Genomic DNA, 20041 nt, shown 5'->3' on the forward strand with positions numbered 1-20041 from the left:
GAAGAAAAGGGATAGGGATGAGACGGGGAACAGTAGAAGGGTGTAAAGGGGCAGAAAGGGAAGAAAGAGAAGAATATGGAGGGGCGGATGGAAGAGAGGATTAGAGAGGAGGTGGGGAGACTGGTGTAGAAGGAGATAGGGCAATTTGAGGGGATTGGATCAGGGGTATTCACCCTTTACACTTCTTCCCTGCTCTTGCTTGCAACAAGTAATACAAGTAATACAAGAAGTGTGCAATCACTGCTGTGCCTGTACGGGCAGCAATCTGTAAACAAGTACTGCAAGGAAAGCCTTGCTTCTCTTTTTTTGCCAAGGACAGTGGCATGTAGTCACCTGGCCTTTAATAACTCTGTTGAAAGAAGTAGCAATCAGAAAGTTTCTACTTAAGTTAAACACAAATTTTAAAAAGAAATTTTAAAAAGCCTGAAAAGAAATACAGAAGTAAAAGATGATGTAGTATAGCATGGTTCTAAAGTCCTTGTATCATCCCAAGAATTCCACATCTCCTGTTTCTGTTATAAAAGTACTTGATGAAACAACATTAACAAAAGTTCAATTAAAAGATCAAAAAACACAATAAACTTTTCATAGCTAAAAAAAAAAAAAAAAAAAAAAAAAAAAAAAAAAAAAAAAAAGCTTCTCTTACCAATTCATTTATCCTCCATCAGGAAGAGAAAAATAAAAGTAGATTAATCTGATTTACAGAGTGAAAAACAACACTGAATGCACTTCTTGTCAGGAAGCAGGGGGAAGGTCTCCAGCTGGTTCTCATCTATATGCCATGATTATTCATTTAGTTTACACTATTAAACTAAAAAACTCAGCTTTAATCTTAACTATTACAGCATGCCTAGGAGTAGATTCTGTCATGTAGCATCCTTGATACAGAGTTTCAGACTCTGGCAAAACATCATCCCTCAGACTGGTCCTGGCCATATGGGTAGTAAATGTATCCAACATTTTTTCATTGGCGCCTACATTATTATGTCTTGTCACCAATGGTTTCTCGGGTTTTCAAGTAAATTGTTGCACATACTGTGGTTTGGAGCTGCTCAGATGAAGCCCTACATTTATCTGTATACAGCCAAATCCTTTTTTGGAACTAACTTTCCTTCTAATGAACTGTCATCTGTTGAAAAAGAAAGAAACTCATGTTTCCAGAACACTGTACATAAATGAGAAAAAAACAAAACAAAACTAAACAAAACAACAGGACACTGCCAAGAAGCTATTGTTGCCAAACTGTACATGATTTAAAAATAAAAATAAAAATAAAAATAAAAAAAGAAAAACGCACCTAGAATATTATGGGTGGATAGAAATGGGCATCATACCTGATCTGTCTTCATTTTGTGAATCACACCTTCTACATAATTCTGGGATGGTCTTGAGAGAAGTTACAGAATACTGTAAAAGAGGAGAAAAATGTATAGAGATAATAACTAAAAAAGGTAAAAAGTAAGACTTTCAAGAGGTTCAACTGTCATGGACACTAACTAAATCTACAAACCAAGGCTGTTTCTGGCAGTCTGATGGTCTCCTTAGGTTGCATGAGAAAAGCAGATGGCACTTTGTTTCCCACCTTGAGACATATGAAACAGACTTTCAAAGCCAGAGCAAAGCACCTCCTCACCTCAGATTTCTTCTTCCTAGAGGTCACCATTATTCAAGGCACACATACAATGCAACACAATGTGAGATACATCAGAAGTCAGACCACATTCAGGCTTCATAGGAAACTTCAAGGGTCTCACTTTGCCCACCTGTGCACCTACTATGGCGTTGCACTGCAACAATTACCATGCTTAAAAATTATAATTCAAACTGCCACAAACCAGTACGTAAAAGGGATGCAGTATATCTGTGCTGGAGAGATCTGGTTTAAGAGAGGGGTGTGTGTACTCACACACAGCAGACAACAGGCTCATTTCTCTAACCTGGGCTTTATTAAAGCAAACTTGTTATTGCTATTTTGATGTGACAAAATACATCTGATATTAATAAGCATGCCATTCTCTGCATTGACCATGCAAAAATAGGGAAAAAACCCCCAAAACCACAGAGGTGCCGTAAGTATTTTACTAAACAGAATGTCTTAGTTTATATACTTGTGGAATACCTTTGGAAAGACACAGGATCTAGTATTATAAAACCATAAATTCTGATAATCAGTTGCTTTCTAGCAAGTCTTCCTTAATCAAATGCTTAAATGTTACAGGAATGTCCACTTAAGCAAATGAAAATCATTATGTCTGTGAAAGAAATATCAATTACTTTGCTTATATAAAAAATACCCTATTAAAAGCAGCATTTGGGAAACCTTATTGAAAAAAAAGCATTTAGGATTAGCACAACTGAAATTTTGCTAAGAATACACAAACACCATATGTTTTCAAAGAAACATATTTTTAGTTGGTGTGCTGTTGACCAGTGAAGCAAAGCAACTCCATATAAAACCCTATGAACTTTCCACACAAAAAAGAAACGGTGATACATTGTCTCGGGTTCTGCTGACAGTTTGTCATTCAGTGTTTGACATGTTTCTAAAGCACAGCTGGCAATCTCCTTCAAAATAATCTAAATTCAAGCTCATGTGACCAATTGCGCAGTAATGTACTTTTCTGGTGCAAGTTTAAGACTGTTACTCAAATGACTGCAGTTACTTCATTAGGCATAGAAAGCCTCCCAAGCCCTACTTTTTTCCCTTGCTGACCTAATTTAGAGATGTATTGAGAAATCTCAACCACAAGAAGAAACCCTCATAAGTATTCCCAGGATCAACACTGAACTTATTAATTAAAAGGTGTAGCAGCACTCCCGAACTACCCAGTGATTCCATGGGACAAGGGGTTGTCTATAAGGCTGTGACTGCTTCAGGATGTGACAGCCTAAAGCAAAAAAGAACAGAGCTGAGCCAGGGAGAAGGATGCTACAAAAGACAAATTAATACAAGTTAAACACAGACATGGACATACGCCATGTGCTGTACTTCACTTTAGTTATTGTTTAATAAAGCCTGATATATTAAAACTATACATCTTGCAATGTTGAACTGGTCTAGTAAGATTGTTAAAAGAATCCAAGGAGCATGTCTCCAAGGAATATGGTAGCTTCATAAGACCAGCTGTTGCAGTTTAAACTATTACACAGTTTGTAATTCAATTAGAAAGAGGCCTTTTGTATTCTATTGCTATGTGTTTTGTCAGGCAACTTCAAAAACAGAGAGCCACCTTTCTTTTTGTCTTTTTCCTGTTCTTTCTTGGAAAACCAGATTTTTTTTTCTGTTTCAACATTGCTCTAAAATGTATTCAGTTAGTCATCCCACCACAAAAAACCTACTGAATGTTTTCAAATTTGTTATGCATTTTAATAATACTGGTTTGACTTCATTAACAGATTTCCTCCCACTTACCTCTTGTCCTCAAAAAGACTTCTGCAAATTTACATTTCTCTTTTGTGTGGTTAAAATATAAAGAACAAGCTTTTGGTCCAGGAAGCAACTAAAATTACTTTTTCAAATGGACCTTTCCTAACCATAAAAACAATCCATTCCCAGCTCTTCCTACTAGAACTGATTTCTCACATATCTAGCTCTAGTTCTAATTATGAGTTATGCTTTCTAGCTTTTCTTCAACTGTAAGTTTCAAGTTTACACAGGAGATCAAAAGAAGTTGAGATTGCAACTCCTCCTTGGAACAGAATTTAAGACTTAATGCTTATTCAATAGCATTTAAAATTAATTACTTCCAACTCCTCATTCATTTTTTTTTTTTTTAATTTTTTTCATACAAAAATAAATGCCACTGTCCACACAAGTTTTACCATTGGAGTACCCATGCATGCCACAGCTGAGGGCCATGCCCAAGGGCATAGCTGACAATGTAAGAGCTGAGCACATCATGTTACTTTGTTAGTCAACGCTTACAGTGATCCTTGGGATTTAATTAAAGCCTGTTGTGGTTGATGGTGACATTCAGTAACAGAGAGCTTGTTCCTAAGATAACACATGGAATGGAATTTTTGATTACTGTTTGAGGTCTGTGTTCCTTTTCTGCATTTAAGGCCTGCCTATGTCCCACTCCAAATAGTGAATTCTAATAAGTTCCTAAAGAACTTTGTAAGATGGAAGAGCGGTATCAACAGCAAATGAAACAAGAAGCAGTAGCAAGCATTCCATGCAAATGCAAGATATTCCCAGCTTTTTCCAACAGACACTGTTAATTCAGGGGAAATGGCACTTCCTTTATAATACAATACATTTGTTCATTATGTAACACTGCACTACAGAATTTGAATTAATGCCAATGCTAACCTTTTAAATTTTACATAGTTTTCAAATTTTAATGCAATGAATTTCAAACAAAACACATGAGAAAATATATCTTTAATAGGGCTATTCTGCTCTGGGCCCCTTGTCTACCACTTGCAGATGCACTTGTGTTCTAGAAGTGTCAGGAAGAGAAAATAACTGATCCTGAGTAGTAGCTGTGAAATATTATACAGAATAGTAAAAAACCCAAGTAAATTAAGAAACAAAAGTTACTTCTCAACATGCTTTTGTATCCTAAATGGAGTCAAAGTGCAAAGTTGTATGCATATTGTGACTCTCAGGCCACATTATCATAATCAAGATGCCCCCAAAAGCATGAAGGACCACATCCAACTGTGCAGCATCAGAACTCAAATCATTTACTACCACCAATGATCTTGACAACATAAAAACATGGTTGCCTCTGTACTGATCCTAACGGCATAGTTCTGTGCTTTCATTTTGATACTGAAAACAGGCACCTTCCTACATTACAGCTGATTTTTTTCCAAGTGTTTCCAAGTAAACAGTCTCATTTCAGTTTACTTGTGATAGTGGAAGACAAAAATCTTTCATCGACATTAAAAACCTATTAAATTAGTAGTTTTACAATGCATTTTCTTAGTCATTTATTAACTGTGCAATGCCACCATATTTCTGAGACATTTGGGAATAGCAAGACATTGAGAAAAAGCAAAGGAACAATACTTGGACTGATGTCGCAGAAAGGTTTTTCTCAATAGTGGTGTCAATTTAAGCAGCTTCCAAACAAAAAAACAGAGAAGGAAAGATATTAGACTAGTATGATGCATGTGGGAAATATCACCTCCCCTAACCAAATGTCCTTCTTACAGCTGTAATGCGCATCTTCGGAGCACTGGTTAGGTTGTGTTATGTGTTGCGCGTCTTAGACACTTGATATGTTATTCTTCCCTTCAGCTTTAAAGGGGACTTATACAGACACCACTTACACCAATAGGGCTACAAAATGTCTCTCTGAAACTAACACTTCCTATGAACACCTTAGTGGACATCTGCACTTTGCTTCATTCTGAAATGGGAGACAGGAAGAAAAGGGATAGAAGTAAGAGAGAGCTCCAGCTGGATGGTAAATAAATCAATCTGCTGCAGCTAATGATTGTGCCTGCACATGGATGCAGGACCCCAAATGCTGAGCCCAGGAGGACTGGTGGCTGGGTAGGCCATATCTGGCTGTGCGTGAGCCTGAGGGGTGACCCACCTCCTTCTGTGGCCAAGGAAGGGTGCAGCAGGTTCAGGAGGGGCCCTGTGTCGAGTAAATGGGAGGCTAGCAGCTTGGACATACATACTCCTGACCATGCAAAGTCTACATCTTCCCTGCCAGGCACGGATTCACAAGAAGCTTTCTAAGCTGTTTCAAAATTCCTGATGACTCAACAGCTGTTTACTTAGATTTGAACTCAATTACTACACTTGCATTCCACAAACCTTTAATTTAGGTGCAGTCTCACACTGGCACCACTGAGCCTGGCTTTCATTTGTACTGAGCTAAGAATGGCCATAGCAGTCATCTATACACTCAATCTCCAACAATTTACAAGTATCTTAGCACGAGCAGCTCTGGTTATGATGAGGTTATCTTCTAATATTTCTGCAAAGGAAAAAATAAAATTGTTCCAATTTTCTCAATTTGCCAGTGCAATATAAATCCTGCATTTCAATCAAAGGATTAGGAGACCTTCAGGTAACCATAAAACTTAAGAGCATAAATAACAGCATAAAACTTAAGAGCAGGAATAAATTTATAGTAAAAATCAGGAGAAATAGATAAAAGGTGAAAGCAAAAACATACATTTGATAATGTATCTATTTAATGTAACCTAAAAGTCTTTTTTTCCCCCCAATATGGACTTGTTCAGTGTGTCCAGAAGACAAAATAGCCAGGGGGCTAGAGCACCTCTTCTGCGAAGTAAGGCTGAGAGAGTTTGGACTCTTCATCTTGGAGAACAGGAGGCTGCAGGGAGACTTTCTTACAGCTTTCCAATATATAAAGGAGGTTTATAAGAAAAATACAGAGAGATTGTTTTCCAGAGCTTGTAGTGACAGGACAAGAGGCAAATGAAAGAACATCAATTTAGATTAAATACAACAAGGACATTTTTTACAATGAGGGTTCCCAGAGAAGTTGTGGATGCCCAGCACACAAACTTGTATTTGGTTTATGTGGCAAACTAAGAGTGAAGGGTGCCTCCATAAAGGACCAGCCACTGGCAAAGACTGAGCCCATCAGAGATGCTGGCAGCACCTCTGGGATAACAGATTTAAGAAAGGGTAAAAACCACTACATAAGAGTAGCTGGGATAGAGGAACAACAAAATGTGAGACACCGAGGTCAGTAAAGAAATATGGGAAGGCAGTGTGCCAGGTGCTGCAGCGGAGATTCCCCCTCAGTCACAGGAGAATACCATGGTAGAGCAGATACCCAGCCTTCAGCCCACAGAGGACATTACACTGGAGCATGTGGATGTGCCCTGAAGAAACCCGCAGCCTGTGGAAAGACAGTGCTGGAGCAGGCTCCTGGCAGGAACTAATTCTTGTGAAGAGGAAACCACATAGGAGCAGGTTTTCTAGCAGGAACTGTGACTTTGTGTGAGACCTATGCTGGAGCACTCCATGAAGAACTGTGGTCCTCAGGAAGAACTCACACTGGAGAAGTTCACTGAAGACTGCCTTTAGTGGATGGGACCCCATGCTGGTGCAGGCATGAAGAGGATGAGAAGGGAACAACAATGACACTCTGTGATAACCTATCTTAGCTTACAATGTAAGATGTACCCAAAAGTATGCATACCATCACCATCCTCATAAGCTGTTAAAAACAGGTAGGGCAGTGTTCCTCATCACCTTCATGACTCATCCCTGATAACTCTAGGGGATATCTTCTGCTAATGGGCCATTGAGTCTCACTGCATGGCTGATAAAATCACATCATCCCAGCATGAGATGCTCCACCCAGGGGGACAAACCAAACAGTCCCACCTGGATATAACTGGGCATTTGGAACACAACAGGCAGCCTTATCCACTGAATTTCCAAAGGACAAGAGTTTTATAACCACCACTGGCTCTTCAGAAGAAGATCAAGCCCTTCTACAGGATCACTGATTCAACAGAACCACATTTATTACTTCAAGAAGACTGCAGTCACCATTTAATCACACTGCTACCAACACCTTAACCAACAGGGTGTCGGTTGCATTGTGACTCTGTCAGTGTTTCTGTATTGCATTTATTTTAATTTTCCTTTTAAATTGTATTTCTAACTGAGGATCTCCTACTAGTTCACTTTCAAACTAGTACATAACTTGAATGCAAACCCCATCCTGCCCCATCCCCCTGTGCTTATCGAGGTGGCAAGGCAAAGCACTCAGGAGTGAAGTGAGATTGCAAAGAGGGAGGAACAGGGAAAAGGTGCTTTTAGATTTGTCCTTGTTTCTCATGATCGTATGCTGTTTGATTGGCAACAAACTAATATTGCCAAGAGGAGCCTCTTTTTCCCATTACACTAATTGGTGAGTGGTATCCCTCTCCTGAAAGCACAAGCTTCTTGATGGAGGAGGAGTGACAGAGTGGCTTGATGGGCACCTGGTGACCAGTCAATTTCAACCCATCACAATGAGCCTTGGAGCAACCTGATCTAGAGGAAGATATCCCTACCTGTGACAGGGAGATTGGAAATGAATGACCTTTGAAGGTACCTTCCAACAAAAACCATTCTAGGATTCCGTGATATTGGAGACATGTAGTTTTCTTTACTCAAGTACAAATATAACAAAAAACCCTAAACAAACAACTAAACAAATCCCAACAACAACAACAAAAAACCAAAAACATCCCCTCCCTTCCCTTCCCTTCCCTTCCTTACATATATATCTGCCTTTTAAAACAAATTCCCGTGTTTCTGTCTATGTTTTTGATCATTACATTTTGGTCAGTTTTCCTGAAATGGTCGACAAGGCTCTGGACTACAAACAGTGGCTTTCTAAATGAGGTACATTTGTAAGTGCATCATTTTAACAGCCTTCTTGCGCCTTTATTATTAGTCACTTTTCTGCACTGGATTAGAACCAGAAGGCTAACGTGAATAATATAATTTGCTAATACAGGTGCTATGTAGCTGCTCTTACCAGAGCAGGCTAATGATAAAATGTGAATGTCAGGTATTTCTAAACTGTGTATGATGAGATATGAGTAGAGTACTAGAGTAACCATGAATTCTCTTGCTAAAGCAGGGAGTAAAACTGCTACCTCAATAATTTGTGATGATTTTTTATTTCATGTTCAGCATCCACTGAAAGAAAAGCCTATTAAAGCAGGAAGCCTGAGCTGTTCAGCAGAAAGTGAGTAACCTAACCCACCAGTATGCAGCAACAGCCACAGTGGGAGGGACATGGAAAGGTTACATCTATTATGTTTTACAGTTTTACTAAACTGCGTATAGAAATAGATACCAGGACATAATCTGGCATATAACAGTAATATAAAGAAAGTTGCCCATAATAAGGTATTCACTCAAGATTGGCTCATTTTCTTGTCATATTTTGGGCATTTGCCATGTTCTGCTTTAATAAAAATTCAACAGTACCATAGGTCGAAAAAAAGTTCTCTTCAAAAGGAATTTGTCAGTGAATAAAGCATCTGGAATGTTTTAAAATGAATCAAGAGTCCCAAATGCTAACAGGAAAACCAGGTCCTTTGTTAAAAAAACCCAAACCCTATAAAACTATGAAACACATGGAAGGAGATGGTGGCATACTTTAATCTGAAAATTTAATTAATAAATTCTCTTATAGGAGATTTAATTTATGTATTCAAGTCTATTTTTTATCAAACATTGGGCATATGAACAACTCTATTGCACAAAAAGCAGAAACACTGTCAGTAGGAGTAGCATTATGAGTGAGAGAGAAATACACAGTAGCAGTGCCTCCTATAAAAACACTAAATTGTATAAAGTAACACAGTATTTTTGCTTGCAATTAGGGCAGTTTTATTTGTGACACTAAGGATCACTGCTGCCTATGAATTGCTCAAAGTCTTTCTAGCTTTTCTCTACACTACCACATCACACCTATTGATAAAATCAAGCTATACTTGGAAATGGCTACTGGTGGAAAGGTGAGAGAAGCAGGTTTTTTACAACTGAAATGATTAGATTTTAAAAAGTGAACTTAAATCTTGGTGTCTAAACCTAGAACTACAGCACATATAGTTCATTCAGGACAATACAGGAGAGAAGCAACCCAGAAATGAAACTAATTTGTTAATTTTGTCTACAAGTAATTTTTACTACTTGAAGGAGAGGAATCAAGTTTTCCATGCTTTATAGAGAGATTTCCATTACAAAATGTCTAATTTTTATTGTAGATTCAACCTATCTTCAACTTTCATTTATATGAAGCAAAAAGAAGTGTGGCTTCTAACAAGAGTGTTGCTTTTTACATCAGGACTAAGATATCTAAGATTGTCTTAACTTGAACAAATAAAATAAGACTTGTACTTACCGATATATCATCACTAAAATCTATTTCATCCAAATCAAGGTATTCAGGGGCTTCCATTATTCTCTTACAGACATTTTGGGTGAGTCAGCACCTTAGTAAAGACCTAATTAAGAAAAGAGAGATGTTGTCTTTAGAGAGCCAAAATCATACAGACGAGTTTTCATACAGTTGCTACATTACTGAAACATTCAATTTCAATAGTCAAGTGTTTCGTAACTTGATCCTAGAACATAAATACAATGTGCCCCCTCTACTCTGCATATTGTGAAGCAGACATTTCAATTTTGGGGAGAACAACTAAGTGCTACTTGAAGTAGAAGCAAAAAATATTTGGCTCAGCATTACTCAGTCACTCCAGAAGTTCAATACAGGTATAGAGTCCTAAGCTGTTGAACACCCTCATGACCTTCCAACCATAGCTTTGTTAATGACGTGCCTTCTCATAAGGATGAGACATTTACTCACAGCAACTCCTGTTACCTTAGGTTTCCTCTGCTCAAGATGGCAGAAAAGAACTGACAATCCTGCTGTGCACAGACAACAAAATCCTATCACATTTTATCTTTGCTTACAAGCACACAAACACACAATGCAGCCAGTGCTTTACTGATTAATTATTTACCACCCCTCAAGCTCTGAGTGTACATCCCCCAGAATGGCAACAAATTCAACACCAGAATTTTATCACATGCACTAATTTTCATGGGTATTAAACATTTTCTTGTAAGAGGAAAATAAGAGCAAAATCTCTTGCAGAGCAAGAAATTTATCTGGAAAAGTCAGTATTAGATCTGAATAAATTGAAGCTTCAACAGTCAGAAGATCAAAGACAATAAATTCCTCATTGCCAATCATAACTACAATGTACCTGTGTGTTATTATCACTACAGATAAGTGAAACAAAAGTAAAAGTAGAAAAGGAAGGTATTTCAAAGGAAGCTGAAAAACAAAAGCACAATTCATTTTTAAACAATGTGAGTCACTACATAAGGGTTAAGTATTATTATAGGAGAAAATTAATTCCTCCAGTACCCGTACATAACAAAGGAAACACCTTAAGGAAAAAAAAAATACACGACCCAATTTATTCATATGATGACTACCAAGAAATATGTGTATGAATAATGAAATCGGCTGTGTAGGGCTAAATTAAAATCATTGTGTGAAACTTTCACATGCATTTAAAAATGTCCTAGGATATGGGGCCTGAAAAAATGCCTTTCTGCAAGTGTTAGACAAAACAGAGCCTCAGCAATTAATCTCCCTAATAACATTCTGCAAGCACAATGCTGACCTTAATACACCTGTTCTTGAGAAGCTATTAGAAAGAGAACCAGTAGGCAAATCTGCAGTATTATGCTGAAATTGATGGAAAAGCAAATTTTTATTTCTCATCAAGTTACTGAGGCACTATCAGCATCATTTTCTCATTCTGTGAACGGCCCAGTTTTGGCTGGGGTTAATTTAATTATCTTTACAGTAGATAGTATGGAGCTGCGATTGGGATTTGTACAGAAAACAAAGTTAATAATTTAGGGATGTTTTTATTACTGCTGAGCAGGGCTTACACAGAGCCAAAGACTTTTCTGCTCCTTACCCCTCCCACCTTTGAGCAGGCTGGGGGTGCAAAAGGGTTGGGACAGCCAGGACAGATGATCCCAATTAACTCAACGAGGTATTCCACAGCAGATGACATAAGGATCTGCATAGAAAGCTGGAGGAAAGGAAAAGGAGGGTGTTTGGAGTGACAGAGTTTGGGTCTTTCCAGGTCAGTGTTATGCACGATAGGGCCCCGCTCTAGTGGAGATGGCCAAACGCCTGCCTGCCCATGTTAAATGGTGAATTAATTCCTTGTTTGGCTCTGCTTGTGTGTACAGCTATTGCCTCCCCTACTAAACAGTCTTGATCTCAACCCAAGGGTTTCTTTCACTTCTACTCTCCAAGCATTTTGGTGGTGACACTGTGGAGGACAGCAGTATGTAAGAACAATCTCAGCTAGCTACAATTTTTTCTCACTGTGATTGTTAAGACTTTAGGGAAGCAGTGAGAAAAAAGAAAGGTAAAACCAGAAGTGTCTCTATGGTGAAATTTACCAGAAGCTTTTTATTTTGCATATTCCCAAATGCTAAGCTTATTCTTGGAGGGACCCCCGACAATGAAAGGAAATAGCTGTCATGAAAAGGCATGACACATTCTAGTCTACAAATTTCTGCACTGGAGATTTTCCTCAACAGAAACATAAAATATCAGTGAAGATTTTGAAGAGATTTTTGAAGATTTATGTATTTGGTAGACATTACAGCTTAATTGTAGCTAAGTCCACTGGTAATGTATTGAAGTGATTGGCAAGGCAAGGTTTTGGTAGCGGGAGAGTTACAGGGCTGGCTTCTAAGAGAAGATGCTAGACGTTTCTGCTGTGTCTGATGGAGCCAGTTCCAGACAGAGCACTCCAAGACAAACCCATTGCTAATCAGAGCTGAGCCCCTCAGTGATGGTCGTGGCACCTCTGAGATAAGAGATTTAGGAAAAGGAAAAAGTTACTGTGCAACAGCAGCTAGGAGAGAAGAAAGGGAATATGAGAGCAACAGCCCTGCAGACACCGAGGTCAATGAAGAAACGGGACAAGGTGGACCACGTGCCAGAGCTAGTATTCCCCTGCAGCACATGGTGAAGGCCATGGTAGAGCAGCTGTGCCCCTTTAGCCCATGGAGGAGCCTGTGGAGGACCCCAGGTCAGAGCAGCTGGAAGCCCAAAAGATGCTTTGATGCCATGGAAAGTCCATGCTGGAGGCAGGGTCTTTGCAGGACCTGTAAGCATGTGGAGAATGGAGACCATGCAGAAGCAGTTTGCAGCCAGGACTTGTGACATCTCTCCAGAGAAGTAGAGATTAACTGCCAGTCTGTTACTGTGACTGCTGACATCAGCTCAAACCAAATTATTATCAGTTTTTGAAGTATGACAAAGGCTGACTGCCTATGCCAATGTATTTGACAAATTCTGACTGTATATGCCAGCTACCAGAGGGCGGTTGGCCACTGGGAGAGCTTCCCAGGGAAGTGGTCACAGCACAAGCCCGACAGAGTTTAAGGTTTATTTGGACAATGCTCTCAGATACATAGTGTTGACACCTGGGGCTTTCTGTGTAGAAAGCTGGATTCTATGATCCCTGTGGTTCCCTTCCAACTCCGAATATTTTTGTATGATTGTATGATTTTGTATGTACTGTCCTATACAAATTAAAGGACTATGTTTACCACTACATAAGGTTTTAAATGTCTGAAGTAGAAATGAGCATAAAAATTTCAGTTTAAAAGTTAAAAACATACATGGAGCACATAACATAGAAATAGTCTGAAAACAAACCAAAGTTTCAATGAATTTCAGTTTCTCACTGGAATTAAATGGATTAAAAGTCAATAGAAGAGATAAATAAAGCTACTTTAAACATGTTATGTAAGAAAGAATCAAGAAGTGTCCCAGTTTTTATTTTCAACAAAAACTGAAGTTATTCAATTAAAATTAAATTATAATTTTTTAAAATAATATTTCAGAATTTTTTCAGTACAATTAAATTAGTCACCAAAAAATGATTCCATTTATAAAAAAATCCTGTTAAAAAAACCAACTCCACAGCTTTAGTAAAATAACTACAATTCCTGGTTACCACATATCTTGAGATTTAGAACAGAAAGATCTCAACCTTTCCAACTTATTTTTTTCACTCCAAATTGTAAGAAGCCATTGAAGCAAAATAAAATTGCTGTATTCATGCACAGCTGACAAAATTACTTAATTCCACCTAGTGATGTACAAAACCCATGAAGCCAATCCACAGCCCTGCATCATTATTTCCCCAAAATGTTATCTTCTGTCTTTCCAAAACTTAAAAGACTATGAAACACACAAAGGCTGAAGAGGAAGTCAATAACAAAAAAAGAAGACATACTCTCTATGGAAAATAGTGAAGTAGTGAAAAGTGTTCAGTTATATGAAAATAAAGGGCGAGAGATTAACATATTTACTTTGCTACAAAGTTTTTTTCTTAACAAAGTAAAATTGAACAGCACCTCAATTCCATTATTATGACTCAATAAGATTTCTCATGACTATACTTGGAGTTCTACATGAAAAGGTGTACCTTTTGGATACAATATAGCACAACATAACTCCACCATGCATAATCCAAACCACATGGTAAGGATGGCACTCAGAGCTCTGACTAATTCTGAGAGCTTTGTGATGGCTGAATCCAGCACACCACCAGAAGCAGAGACAATCTGAACAGGATTCACAGGAGGATCATAAGCACAACTGGTCAAATTCAAGGCAGAAATAATTGCAACCAAAATTGCAACTGTCAGCAGCAACTGACATGAGATGAATAATGTGTTTCCAGTACCATCATCAAAGCAATACAGATGACTGTCTCTAGCTTGTCAGCAGAAATGTTTGGCATTTAACCTATAAATGTTTTGAACTGTATTTTGGAAGCTAGTAATTTAATATTCCACAAAACTTTAACCCCAAAAAGGGCATTTCCTGTCTGGCAATTTGACTTGCAGAGAGACATATGCACACACATGTATGTTTTACATAGGTTAAAAAAATCTGGTTGGTTCTCAGAATACACAACTAAAAGAAAAAAACCACATAAACAGCACCCATACATACTTGGGGAAAAAGTGGCTTTTTACAATTTTGTGAACCAGTTCACCAAGAGAAATCAAGATAAAACTACTACACAGAAATGGAGTAATACTAGGATTATTGGTACAATAACATATTGCATATGTTGCATTGCAACAGACAGCAGTATTTGGAACCAAACTCATCCTTCTCCTTTTCAAAGATGAGCAACAATCACTGTTTTTTTTCCAAACAGATTTCCTTTGCTGCTTTCCCTCTCAGCTAAAACCAGATATCTGAGCTCAAATCCTGTTGCTAACATTCAATACAGTCAGATGAATGAGGGGGAAAATGGAGGAAAAGAGCAATTTCCAGTATAATATTAATATCACTAATAATAGTAGCAATAAAGCATTAGATGCAGGTAACAAATACATCAACTTCTGTAAACACTAAAAAACTAATCTTGATTGATGGCACATATTACCAACAGATGTAATGCTTACAGTTGTTCACAGATTTAGTTTCTAAGGAAGATCAAGCCTTGGATTTTCCTCTCCATACAGTCTCAAATAAACAGTCACACCATCAGCAATCCCTAGGGGCCAGTGTGCCTTTTGAGGATGAAGTAGACTTGATGCAGGAATGGCAGGAATGCTTTAAGAGTCAGATCAGCTCTATTACATAACCCATACTAGTGCTCATACACAAGAACAAGGTACAGTGAGCATTTTCTGTCAGGCAATTAACTAAGTGAATGAAGAGACTGATAAAGAAAGCATGGTATGTGCAAACATCAGGTTCAGGTTCTTGCTCTGACTGCTCAATGCAAAACCATGGAACAAAACAGCTGATAGATTTAACATAATGTTAAATGGAAGAAAATAACTGATTTGTAGTGATGCCTTTGCCATAAGGCTGTAGTGAATTCAGTAGCGTCAAAAGCAAACTGATCTAGTAACTCAAACAAAAGCAGTCTCAGTGTAGCATATGAAAATGCTACAAGAGGGAGCATAGGAGAAATGTCCTTTACTGAGCCAAAATAAAATAAATAATTAAAAATGCATAATTTTAATTATTTATGGATACATAAACCCCAAGAACAAATAACAATAAAAGATCTGCTGTCAATTTAATCTTTATTTCAGTTGTAACTCAAAGAAATCCTACTAAATGCCATATGGGATTTTATTTTCCATACGTCAGAACTACTTTAACAAAATATTTGGGGATTTACTTAAACTTTCAATCAAATATAAAGTGAATCAGATGTAAAATACTTCTAAGTTTCCTTTAGCACAGTTAATATTAAAGATTTAGGCTTTAAATGCCAGAATACCATGACAGTTGCTTTTTAATTAGGGGATAAGGTTACATTTTTCAATTATAGGCCTAAGATAACAAAATAAATGTATGGTCCTTTCCTAAGCATCAGGAGCTATAGTAGCTCAAGATGAACATGATTTGTGGGCAGAAATGAGACTTTACATCTTTAATTTAAGCACACAGTATGTGTTTCAACTAATGCTTGAAATCTGGTAAGCATCTGACTTTTTTTCCCTACCATTAAGAAATACCAAGATCATAATATAAAATTTCTTCACTTTCAAACAAACAGAACCATGTAACATTATGTTAAATTTATCCAGCATGCAATGGAAAGCTCAGCATGCAATTAAAATCTACTGTTGAGGAAGGGACATCAGCACTAGGAAATGCCTAAAACTGAATTCAATATCAATCCTCATATTCTACTGTAACACCTAAATTCTACCAAAAATTAATTTGGCCTTCCACCTCTATTTAATACACCATGTGCAGAAAGCAGTACAGTACACCCAGGAACACTGCCATAACTGGGGAATGTGAGCACATTCACAAGCAAGAATGAATTATTGCTGAAGGAAGGCAAGAAAGCTTAGTTGCTGGGTCCTAACAGATACACTCTGGGCTAACACTACCACCTCTCTAGCTATCCCATCACTTCTCAGCTCCATGGTACATGCCTGTGTGTTGTCTCCTATTATAGACTACATGTTCTTTGAGACAGCAATTGCATGGTCGCTTTACAGTCGTCTAACTTTTCATATAGCTGGCGTCCTTGAAAGAGTAATCCAATTAAATATAAACATAATGCAAATACATTAAAGTGGGTCCTAAAAGGGGACACATTTGAAGCTTTGTAGAAGATCCCCAAAACAACATTTTTAATCACTAAATACTGATGGTGTCTTTGCAGGTGATAAATGCAGAAGTCAAGGAGAAAACACCAAAGACATAGAAAACATACAGTTTCATTAGAATAGAAAAGAATAGTTGAGTTGGAAGGGTCCTACCATGGTCACCTCGGTATGAGTAATTATTTAAATTTAACACTACACATACAGGCACACTTAGAAGACCCCAGCTTCTAACTCATATTTCTATTATCTTCAACATCTCTAAAGAGGAAATTACTTAGATATAATCAAGACATTTTTAAACAACATGATTTCTCAAACACAAAGAGTGACAACGAAGCTCAAATGGAGGCTGATTTCCTTTGCAAGCATACTACTTTAAATTCATGTAATCATATAAACTGGCAACATGATACACGGTTAGTCTATGTTGGTATTTTTAAGTCATATAAAGGTATGTGATAATATAACATCCTCTGAACTGCATTGTGCAACCAACTTTTGTTACCTTCTAGATCTCCCAAAGTATTCTTCTAATTATGTAATGTACCATTTTTTCTACAACTTGTCATTGAAATTACCTATCAAGTCAGATCTTAAACATAAAAATACAAAGGAAAGGCTCAATAGGAGTGGTAGGAGATATAAAAAAGTTAAGATTAATTTAAAATAACCATTTATTGGAAAAAAAAGAAGTTACAGTGAAGCTGAAAAATTATGTGATTTATTTCAGTGAAGGAATGTATTCTGCAACCAGGATTACCTAATCCCTTATCGTATTTAGTCAGGAATGCCCCTTAGTTTAAAAGTTCACAACAGTAATTCATAATAGTAAGACACTTCTAAGGCAAGTAAAAATAAAAGCACTGCTTTTAATCATCACTCAAATACTATCAGCGCACAAGCTGGACTGCTAGGACAGGAAGAGAGAACTCAGCAAAGCATAATTTTCAAAGAGCAAAAGATACTGACTGTAAAATTTTACTTCAGGAAAACCCTGCATTCCAGACATACAGAAACAATCCACCTATGGCCCTGAATAGTCCTAAATACTGAGCCCAGTTCTGATCTTAATGAAGCCAGTGTACACAGAGGACGGGTTTAAGATAAGAACAAATGCATTTGTTCTTAGCCAAATGTAGTTGAACTTCTCCTGGTCATATACTCAGACTTTGAGAACATGTATTCATCCATATCGGTTGCATATAAAGGGCAGGACTGTCCCACGCTGCTCCGAACTGGGGACACCTCACCTTGAGGCTTGTGTGCAGTTCTCGGCGCAACAACATAGGAAGAATCTGAGGCCGCTAAAAACCATCCAAAGCAGAGGTATGAGGTGAACGGCCTTGACAGGAAGCCATAGGAGGTGCAGCTCAGATTGCTTGGCCTGTTCAGTCTGGAGGAGACTGAGGGAAGACCTCATTCCAGTTCTGCAGCTCCTTTGTGAGAGGAAGCAGAGAGGCAGATACTGATCTCTTCTGTGTGGTGATGTCTTGGGTTGCAACAGGTAACCAAAAATGTGTATTCTATTTGCCATCTGTTGAAACTGGTTGGGAAGGTGTTTTTTCTTTTTCTCTTCTATGATCCATTCCTCATAACTCCAGGGAGGAGGGCAGTGGGTGTCTTCTCTTAATAGGCCAGCTGTTAAAACCAGGTGGGGCAGTGTTCTTATCTCTTCCACAACCCATTCTCCCTCCAGGGGGATATCTTCTGTTAATGGGCCATTAAGGCTCACCACATGACTGATGCATCATTGTCATGGGTTAGTACAGTTTGGTTATTTAGTTATAGAAGAATGTAGAATAATTCTCCAGGTCAGGACCTGGGAATTGCTTTAGAAAAGACAGGGACCTTATCAGAAGGTTAGTTGGAATATTGACATCTGTTCTGACCACTGAAAATTACTGGCTACGACTTTGGGAAGTACCATATAAAACCCCTTGATTTCCCGTAGGCGGGTCATTTTTCTTCTTTCCTTTGGCCAGAGAGAGACAGGTAACATCGAGCTGGGCCTGCTGCTCCCCCCTTTTTGGGGGGGATCTGGCCTGAGGCCTGGCCGGATTCCATCGGCTCCCAGGTTGAGGGGAGAGGAAGAAAAGGTTGCTGCTTTACAACAGCTACTTTCTCTAAACTTCCCTGGAGCAGGGAGAGATCTCTACCGAGCCCCTAATAAGAGCTGTGGGCACCATTTGGCTGAGGCCACCCCGATTTACACCGAGGGGTGGGCTGAGAAGGCATTTATGATCCCGCCTGGTTTTTTGTGATTCCAGACTGCCTGGGTGCTCCGATCTCTGATGTTTCTGTGTGAGTTCTTCCTCCCTCACCAGTGCAGCCTTGAACATCTAACACCACAAGCCACAGAGGGAGAGACAAAGACTGTGAGCAGATTTAACCTTTTCCTGGCAACATGAAGCTTACAGAACTTAGCCCTTCTCTGAGAGAGTGAGAAAGGACAGAGTGAACATAAAGAAAAAAACAGCGTGAAGTCAGTAGAGTGAGAGTGAAAAGACTATTGGGACAGAGGGTTGAAGAGTTGGTTGTTCTATTCTTACTTGAGCCATAGAAATGAACTCTGTATTTAGATCATTCCTTTAAATCATGGGTAAGATAAGCATTTGGGGAGATGATTGTTTTAATTTGTGCGTGGATTTGAGCAAAGATGTTTGTGATTGACTAAGTAATATTAATCCTATAAGATGCTTGAACAGAGATAAAGATGAGAAGCCCCCTGCACCAGTGAAGAAGTGAGAGGATATCTCTGTGCCTTGAGATGAAGAATCTTTTGGTTTAGAGTTATTCATCTTTACAAGGTGACACCCCAGTATGCAAAAGTCTAAGACCCATGAACCCATGGCCCATAAGCAGCTTGGGAACCTGCTAATGGGAGGGGTCACAAAAGCAGGTTTCTCCGGGCGGTTGTTTTTGTGACAGTTAAAAAACCCACAAGAGAACTGTTCTAGGTTGTCAGTGGGATCCATGATTCTAAGAGAGACTCTTCCCCTAAAGAATTGATGAAAGACTATTGTCAGATAGTGAAACTGACTGAAAATTACAAGTTTTGTCTCTTTATGTTGTTTTGTAGGAAAGTGAGCAGTTTGTAAGGAGAGGAAAGAGTGTTTTTGAAGTTTCATTCTGTTTTAGTTTTTTTCCAACTTTCATTTTTCTATTCTTTTAGTGTGTGTTAATAAAACTATTTGTTAATTTCTAAGGTTGAGCCTGCTTTGTTTTTCTCCTAGTCTCTCTCCTACAGAAAGAGTAAGTACTAAGACCAGAATTTAGTGAACGTGAAACCACTACATGATTGGTTTTTCTGCCCGGTTTCAAAATTAAAACTATTACAATCATCCCATTGTGAGATACTCCACCCAGGGGGAGGAGCCCAGC

The 20041-nt window shown here is 38.3% G+C and overlaps 1 protein-coding gene across 5 annotated transcripts in view; it reads right to left on the bottom strand.

The window, feature by feature from the left end:
• SNCAIP (synuclein alpha interacting protein) overlaps window positions 1–20041 on the bottom strand; it is a 97056-nt gene that overhangs the window by 41181 nt on the left and 35834 nt on the right. For all 5 annotated transcript variants that reach the window (XM_040090869.2, XM_040090872.1, XM_040090870.2 and 2 more), the window contains 2 exons: window positions 9852–9954; window positions 1335–1407 (listed from right to left, as the gene is read on the bottom strand). In XM_040090869.2, coding sequence (XP_039946803.1) covers window positions 1335–1407; window positions 9852–9908 — 130 coding nt within the window. In that variant the 5' untranslated portion in view covers window positions 9909–9954. The remainder of the gene's footprint in view (window positions 1–1334; window positions 1408–9851; window positions 9955–20041) is intronic.

This window comes from Hirundo rustica, chromosome Z, assembly GCF_015227805.2.
Source record: "Hirundo rustica isolate bHirRus1 chromosome Z, bHirRus1.pri.v3, whole genome shotgun sequence".
Classification (NCBI taxonomy): domain Eukaryota; kingdom Metazoa; phylum Chordata; class Aves; order Passeriformes; family Hirundinidae; genus Hirundo; species Hirundo rustica.